The following is an 8,428-nucleotide window of genomic DNA, read 5'->3' as shown; positions in this document are numbered from 1 at the left end:
TAAAAAATGTCTGGAGAATTTAGCGACACTGCTTATGAAGGCTCGCCAGGGATTGTCTATGCTGCTTCCTTTAACTTGAGCTATGTTTTCAACACGACCAACAGCTCGTACGAGGACTACCTCCACCTGCCAGACTCTGAGAAAGCGGACTCTGTGGGAGATGGAGCCGCTGTTGTAAGGATTATCATCTCGATCATTTACTCTCTGGTTTGCGCGCTGGGTCTGGTTGGAAACTTGCTGGTCTTGTACTTAATGAAGTCTAAACATGTGTGGAAAAAATCCTCCATCAACCTTTTCGTAACTAGTTTGGCGGTGACTGACTTCCAGTTCGTCCTGACTCTGCCCTTCTGGGCTGTGGAAAACGCTTTGGACTTCACTTGGCTTTTCGGCAAAGCGATGTGCAAGATAGTGTCCTATGTGACGGCAATGAACATGTACGCCAGCGTTTTTTTCCTGACCGCCATGAGCGTGGCGAGGTACTGGTCACTCGCGTCTGCCCTGAAAGGCAGGCGGAGGCGGGCTCACTGCTGTTCCGCGCGGTCCATCACCGTTATCATCTGGGTTTTCGCCGTCTCCGCCGCTCTGCCGCACGCGGTTTTCTCCACGACGGTGACAGTTTCCAACGAGGACCTGTGCCTCGTCAAATTCCCGGAAACCAACGGATCGGCGCAGTTTTGGCTCGCGCTCTATCACTCTCAAAAAGTGTTGCTTGGCTTCGTGGTGCCTCTGGGCATCATCTCAGCCTGCTACCTGCTCCTTTTGCGCTTCATCACCTCCAAAAACATCAACACCTCGAGCGCCAAGCGACGCGCCAAAGTCACAAAGTCCGTCACCATAGTGGTCTTGTCCTTCTTTCTGTGCTGGCTGCCCAACCAGGCTCTCACAGCCTGGGGCATCCTCGTGAAACTCAACGTGGTTCACTTCAGTTACGAGTACTACAGCATGCAAGTGTACGTGTTCCCCGTGTCCGTGTGCCTTGCGCACTCCAACAGCTGCCTGAATCCCATCCTGTACTGTCTTATGAGGCGGGAGTTCAGAAAAGCGCTGAAAAAACTCTTCTGGCGGATGACCTCGCCGACTCTGACCACCTTAAGACCGATCACAGCCACCACAAAGCCGGAGGCGGACGAGCAAGGGCAGGTCCTGGTCCCCGTGTGCGCACCCGAGGAGCCCGCAGTGGTGTTTTATCCTCCCGGGGAAGTGATTTACAATGACAGGCGAGACCTACCCCAGAACAGCGCTTAATCTAAGGCACGTTTTAAATCCTCTGTGATGTTGTATTCATACACATTTACATCAATCAGGTCAGTTTTGTTTGCCTCACAGCTGTCCAAGTTGGAGGAGGAAAAACGTCAAACAGAAGCGCTTATGACTCATGTTTGTTCACAGAAATGCTACTTTGGCTTCACCCTGGTTGAGATTTTAAAAAGCCAACTTACTGGCGTTCTTACCTATAAGAAAATACGCATATTTTAATAAGGTGTCAAAACATATATTAAATGTGCAGGTAAGGTGCATCAACAAAATGTGAGACATTTACTCATCTTCGCCCCGTCCTTATCTTGAATGACATTTAGTTGTTAAATGCCACTATAATGTTACAGAGAATGTTTCACAGACCTGTGCTGATTGTGTGTGTGTGTGTGTGTGTGTGTGTGTGTGTGTGTGTGTGTGTGTGTGTGTGTGTGTGTGTGTGTGTGTGTGTGTGTGTGTGTTGGGGGGGGGAGGGGGGTCCACGGAGGGCTGCATAGACTGATGTTTTGAACTGTGGGAGGCAAAGTTTGATTGATGCATATGGAGAAGAGGTGTTAAAATTAAGTATGACGGACACTGCATATATTTGTTGCTACTGCAGAATTTACTGAATTTTAAAAATAAATTAAATGGGAGATTCATTTTTATTTAGCTGCTTTTTGTTTTGATTTTCTTTTTTGCAATTTGATGAATTTAGAAAAACGTGCTTTTAAAAGTGTTTTCATTTCAAGCTCCATTATTTAGAAATCAAAATACAAACGTATACCTTTACATGCCAAAATGAGAGTGACCACAACCTATCACAGAATGAGTAATAATTCCTCTAAAAACACCACCCCACTCAACCCCACCACTTGTGACTGCTAGATGGGAGCACATAATCAGATCTCATTTACTCACATCCATTCGCTGAGAGGGCAGCGATGACTTTCAATAAACAGAGAGCAAAGTTCTCAGTAAATATAAATCGAATTTAAAAGCAGTCAAAAATGGCATTTCACTGACAGCTTCAGTCTCCTCCCTCTCCTCCCTTTCTCACGTGTTAATGATGCAGTGTGAGCAGAATAAAATCCTCCCTGAAAAGCTATTTATGTGTCCACATTGAACCCCCCCCCCCCCCCCCCCCCCCAAAAAAAAAATAATACAGTCAATTAAGTGCTTAAGACCATTTAAAGACTCATTTGGTTAATATGCCTCCAGAGCCTTCAGTTCGTCGTCTGTTCAAGCTGTGAGCCCATGACAGAAAACAGTGACAGAAAAAGAAACAAAAACACCGAAATACTAACAGGTGTCTTGCAAACCCACAAAAATAACCAACATTATGGAATGAAGAGAATATATATACACATGGCAACAGGCTAATCTAGTGAAGTGAATGCCAAACAGCTCCAGGACCTCGGTTTTAAATTAGTACACCAGAGAAATGATTCATGTGGGTGTTCAATCTGAAACCCACAGTGCACGCACACATATCATGGGACCTGTGGAAAGTAAGTAAAATCCCCTTTGATGGAAGTAATAAAAAATGACTTGAATTAAAATTATGATTAGAAATTTTAATGTAATATTCATTGCTCAGAAGGCGATCTAATATCTCCTCCTCACATGGGTCTGGATGTAAAGGACATTGATGCAAATATGATTAGATAATCTGCAAAGGCTTTTTTGTTGTGAACTCTATTTATCTTATTCACTCAATTGGCTATAAATGTGCAACACCAATTTCAAAAGTTGGGACATTGTGCAAAATGTAAATAACAGCAGAATGCAGTAATTTGTAGAGCCATATTTTATTCGCAGTAGAACGCAGAAGACATAATAAACTGAGGAAAACTTGTCTGCATCAAACACATGTCTAAAAAGTTGCCACAGTGTGGCATCCTCTCTTCTTTTCACATCAGTCTATAAACAGCTGGGAACTGAGGAGAGTAGTTGGGAGAGGGATGCTGCTCCATTCCTGGCTCTTCTTTGTCATATTTTCCATTTCATGTTGCATTAAATGTTCTCAACCGGTGAAAGGTCTGACTGCAGACAGCTCAGTTCAGTGTCTGGACTCTACTATGATCAATTCTGTTGTAATACATGCAGGGTGTGGTTTTACACTGTCTCGCTGAAATACATGAGAACCTCGCTGAAAAAGATGTCACCTGGATGGAACTCTAAAAGCTTTCATCAATGATGGTGTCTTTTCAGATCCGCCAATTTCATAGGTACTAATGCACCTTAATTCCATCAGAGATGCAGACTTTTTAAATGAGCACTGATGGGAGCACTGAACAGTTTTCCACTTTGCCTCAGTCTAATTCAAATCAACTTTTCTGATTTTATTAATCTTTTTGATGATATTATAGACCAGGAATGTCAAACTCATTTTGCATTCAAGGCCATGTACGGCCAGACCAGTGAAACCAGTAAATTTTAGTATAAGAAAAAGAAGTGCAATTTCACCAGTTTTTGTCCACGTGGAACTTTTCCTAAGACGCTCATTTTATACCCACTCAGGCTACAGACCTGTTGCAAATGAACCTAGTTAGTTTATTATGTTTCTCCAACCGTTTCTTTTTAGCACCAAATGTTTTTCAAGCGTTTTATTTTTATTGCCCAGCTTTTTTGAGACATGCTGTTGTTATCAAATCCCAAGATGAACTAATGTTTCGCTTGAATGTTTTCTCAGTTCAAACACTTGACATGTTTTCTATGTTCTATTGTGAATAAAATCTGGATTTATGGGATTTGCAGATCCTTTTTTATTTACATTCTTCCCAACTTTTTTGGAATTACCTCAAATCTGTGAAATACTGCGTTTGTGTAGGTTTCAGATGTAGCAACTTTCCAGTTATTATATTTCACTAGCTGGGCTCACGTCCTCATTTTTAGGTTTTAGTAGGTAAAGGTGAACGCTTGGACATGAATTGAGCTGCGGTCTGGGGAAGGCCCCGAAGGGGGTAACCTATATAGATGACAACCGGAAGACGCGGGTTTGGAGGCGTGGCCCCGCTCCTGAAATTCCAATACATAATCTCCAAATACATATAGGAAGTGGGTAAAATAAGTATTTAATATGTCACCAATTTGCCAAGTAAATATATTTCTAAAGATTCTCCCCAGATGTTGGTGACAATCCAATCCACACATGCAATGAAATTAAACCATAGATGTCGATAAATTATGTTTGATAATGAGAAATGACACAGAGAAAAAGTACTGAGCAAGCTTGATGAAATGTATTTAAAACTTTCTAGATGACAACCTAATTTTCTTTCTCGGAAACCATTTGAGAATTTCCTTGGCTGTGCTTTTGGGATTACTGTCTTGAAACGGGAGACGTCCACCTTCGTTTCATCTTCATCATCCTGCTAGATGGCAGCAGATTTTTATCAAGAACGTCTCAGTGCATTTTCCGTTCATTCGTCCAGTTCATTCACGTATGCTGAAAAACAGCCCCACACCGGGGATGTTCCCACCTCCAAACTACACTGTTGGCTAGAATCAGAGCTTTTGGGGGTGCTGAGCACCCAGAGAGCTGCCCATCCAGGCAAGAAAAACTTTACTCGTCATGATGAGCCTTCTTCCCTGTCTCTGTCAGTCCCTGCATCCTTAAATGTCTCCAGTTTCCTGAGTTCCCTCTGACTGTCTCCTTAGTGCATTTAAACCCCCGTTCCTCCCTGTCCTCATCGTCTGTTGTCTTCATCTCCATTATCAGTCATCATAATTTTACCATCTCTGTGCAAGTCTGCAAATTTCTTTATTAAATCATAAGATTCTTAAATTCATCAAGTCTCTCTGTGCCTGGGTCCTCGTCACAAAACATGACATCACTGTTTTGTACATTTTAACACAATTTAATCCCACATTTGTGCAAGAAAAGCTAAACACTTTTTTGACCAGTCTGTAACAAAACCATCAAATCTGATAAAGGTTATTTAAATGCTGCTAAAGAAGAAATTTGGAATTTAAAAACAAAAAAACAAAAACTGATGATGAAAATGATTCTTATAGTGAGTAAAAAGTAAACTGAGTGCATTTTTTGGACAGAGATTCACTTTTAAAGTGTATGTATGATATAATACAGATATATAAAAAATACAATCCAAAAATAGAGTCCTTGAAATGTACAAATGTACAAAATACTATTAAAAAATTAGAAAAATGAGACACCTTGGCCTTTGGTACAATGTATACAATGTATGAAAAGATGTTTAGTGCAGATGCTACTATGGCTCTGCAGATTTCTTTCTTTTCTTTTATCCTATGTCGCCTCACATTGAGGTTGGCAAATCTGTCTATCACATTTTGGTGGTCAAGTCTCTCAAGCATCTCTTTCTCAACTGACATCACAGCCAGGTGCTGGAGTCTGCTTTGACCCATGGTCCTTCTCAGCCAGGTATGGAGCTGAGTCAAGACACTAAAAGACCTTTCACAGCTACGGCTGCTAACTGGGTTTGTTAGGGCAACCTGAATAACAGTTTTCAGTGTGGGGAAGATCTGATTATCCAGAAGATTGTACAATGTTAACATATCTGGAATGGCACCAGCCTCACTCTTGAGATTCAAAAAGTTTTTGGCAACCGTGACTTCCTCTGACTGAAGTTCAACATGGTAATGCAGTGCTAGGGCTGACAACCCAGTTTGTTTTGCAGACTCTGTATAGCAGCTTTAATATAGGGAGAACACAACTTCCAGATTGTACGAGTAAAATTAGTTGTGTTTTTTTTTCTTTGGCAGTTTAACAGTTTCTGTTGTGCCTGTCACTGTTCCCTGTCTGTTTTCTTACCTGGTTCGTCCTGACCTTGTACTTTCTCCTCATGTTCTCCTCTTTCCTCTCTCCCTCTTTGGACTGACAATCATACACAAATAGATTGTATTCAATTAGATTAAAAAAATATATTTTTAAAATCACTAATAAAAAAGTCCTCTCTCAGTGTACTTTCAACCAAAAGGCAAATAACCAAACCACATGCACATCTAATAAAAGATATAAATATTGAAACACTGTTATCTATACACTGGGTTATCTATACTTTTGTTGTTAAAGTGTTCCATCTCAATTAAGTACTGTATGCTTTTTATATTTTTAGTAGTGTGTTTCACAAACAGCAAATATTGTCAAAAAAAGTAAGAAATCTTTGGGGTGCTTTCATTCATTTTTGGGGTGCTGAAGCACCCCAAAAATGGGCTAAAATCGCCCCTGACTGTTGGTATGGTGTTTTGGGGGTAATTTGCAGTGCCTCTTGACCTCCAAACGTGGTGTATTATGGCATCTAACGAGTTCAATTTTAGTGACATTTATAGTTTGATTTCTTTGCATGCTTGGATCGAGTTGTTACCGACATCAGGTGAAAATTTAATCTCAGCAGCACCTTTAGAAATATGTTTTCTGTAAATGGGCAAACATACGCGGGTCAAATTACATTCTCTTGAGTTTAGATTTTCTGTTTTATTTATCATGTAATTGGTGAACCACAATATAACAGAGCATTTGTCTCTACCCTTCTTGGGTGTGCACTAAATAAATAATAAAAACAATAACATAAACACGAGTTGGTTTGATTCAAAATGCTGTTACTTCTTTATTTGATCATTTTAGACAGTGGTGTGATATTTTGTCCTAATGTCCATATTTGTTGTTAAAAATTTTCACTGTGTTCTGTGTGGGAGTCACCTTGATAACTAACTAACTGTAATCAGTTCATCCTTGAGTCAAAAAAATTGTCTGTTAGATTCAAAAAATTAACCTGAGAGCCTTTGAGAAATATTTTAAATGGTAAATGGCCTGTATTTATATAGCGCTTTACTAGTCCCTAAGGACCCCAAAGCGCTTTACATATCCAGTCATCCACCCATTCACACACACATTCACACACTGGTGATGGCAAGCCACATTGTAGCCACAGCCACCCTGGGGCGTACTGACAGAGGCGAGGCTGCCGGACACTGGCGCCACCGGGCCCTCTGACCACCACCAGTAGGCTACGGGTGAAGTGTCTTGCCCAAGGACACAACGACCGAGACTGTCCAAGCCGGGGCAGTCTCGGTCGTTGTGTTACCAATTACCTAAATGGGACATAGCTTTGGACAGTAAATCGAAAATATGTCAAAATTTGACATGATTTCTAATGATGCAGCTGCAAATTTAACACTCCTTGCAACCCGAATAGAAGAAAAAAACAGCAGTCCATAAATGAATAGTTTGTCATGAAACTTGTTAACACTCTCTTTCTCAATTGTACAACACTGAAAGGGCTAAAGTCACCAGTTGTTCGGCTTAGCTGAACATGAACACTAGAAAAAAGGGATAAAGACAAGATCTCTAATTAAAATCAACTATGGTGAATTACAGGTATTTGTAGGTAGATTAAAATTAAATAGATGTTATTGGATAGTTTTACTGGGTAGTATTGTTTAGTATTGCTAACTGCAATTCATCTGTAAGTCCCAGATCTATTGTACGTCATTGGTGATTGATCAACTAACATGTTTTCAGGCACAAATTATTGTAATTTATGTGTGCTGATAATATAAAGCCTTGCTTGCTAATGTCTTAACCTTTTGCTGCCATGTCTTTGCTAGCGTATGCTAACTTCCAGGAGAGAGGCTCCAAGATCCGTCATTGCCGTAAAAACTCCTAGTGATAGTATTTACAACCATGTCGTGCATCAGTTTGCAGGATCCTCTGCTCTTATTGGCAATGCTTTATACTGTTGATCAGTACACCCACAAAACTCCTATACAGGAAGTTGATTTTGGCTCTCTGAAAAAAAAAAGTCTTAATCTATGAATCTTACCTTGTAGATAATACAGGGTTCTGGAGCTGATGTGGGCGAGCCTGACTTGACATCCAGGTGTCTTACCCTTTGTCCAAAAAGCTCTAATTGGTTGTTCTAGCCTTTAATATCTTCCATTGGGACCAATTGTACAAGCCTGTAAAACCAACCCACACTAACAAGTGCCACGATCTAGGAGACGGGAGCTGCATTAACAGGTGTGACTGATAAAATTTGACCTGCAAGGCTACTCTGGCTTTTTTGTAATACTGAATGAAATGAAATGAAATGAATGATATTATGGCTCAGACGTGGCAGAGCAGAGATGAGTGAAGTTATAGCATACAAAGAGCTGAAGCAGAGTTTTAAAAGTAATGAAGTCATCCACTGCAACCACTGTCTATACTTCT

The 8,428-nt window shown here is 40.7% G+C and overlaps 1 protein-coding gene across 1 annotated transcript; it reads left to right on the top strand.

Annotated features, from left to right (window-relative positions):
- Window positions 1-1,245, top strand: rxfp3 (relaxin family peptide receptor 3). Its single transcript, XM_085358372.1, has one exon. The coding sequence runs from the start codon at window positions 7-9 to the stop codon at window positions 1,243-1,245; it is 1,239 nt and encodes a 412-aa protein (XP_085214498.1). The 5' UTR covers window positions 1-6.
- The last annotated feature ends 7,183 nt before the right edge of the window (window positions 1,246-8,428 follow it).

The sequence above is a fragment of the Diplotaxodon limnothrissa genome, linkage group LG7 (assembly GCF_057381915.1).
Source record: "Diplotaxodon limnothrissa isolate DT_005_m linkage group LG7, D_limnothrissa_male_GT1.1, whole genome shotgun sequence".
NCBI classification, from domain to species: Eukaryota; Metazoa; Chordata; class Actinopteri; order Cichliformes; family Cichlidae; genus Diplotaxodon; species Diplotaxodon limnothrissa.
This window is presented reverse-complemented; position numbering and strand designations above follow the sequence as displayed.

Bases quoted from the DNA above. Each gene is read 5' to 3' on its own strand.
- rxfp3 (XM_085358372.1), top strand. From the start codon at position 7: ATGTCTGGAGAATTTAGCGACACTGCTTATGAAGGCTCGCCAGGGATT.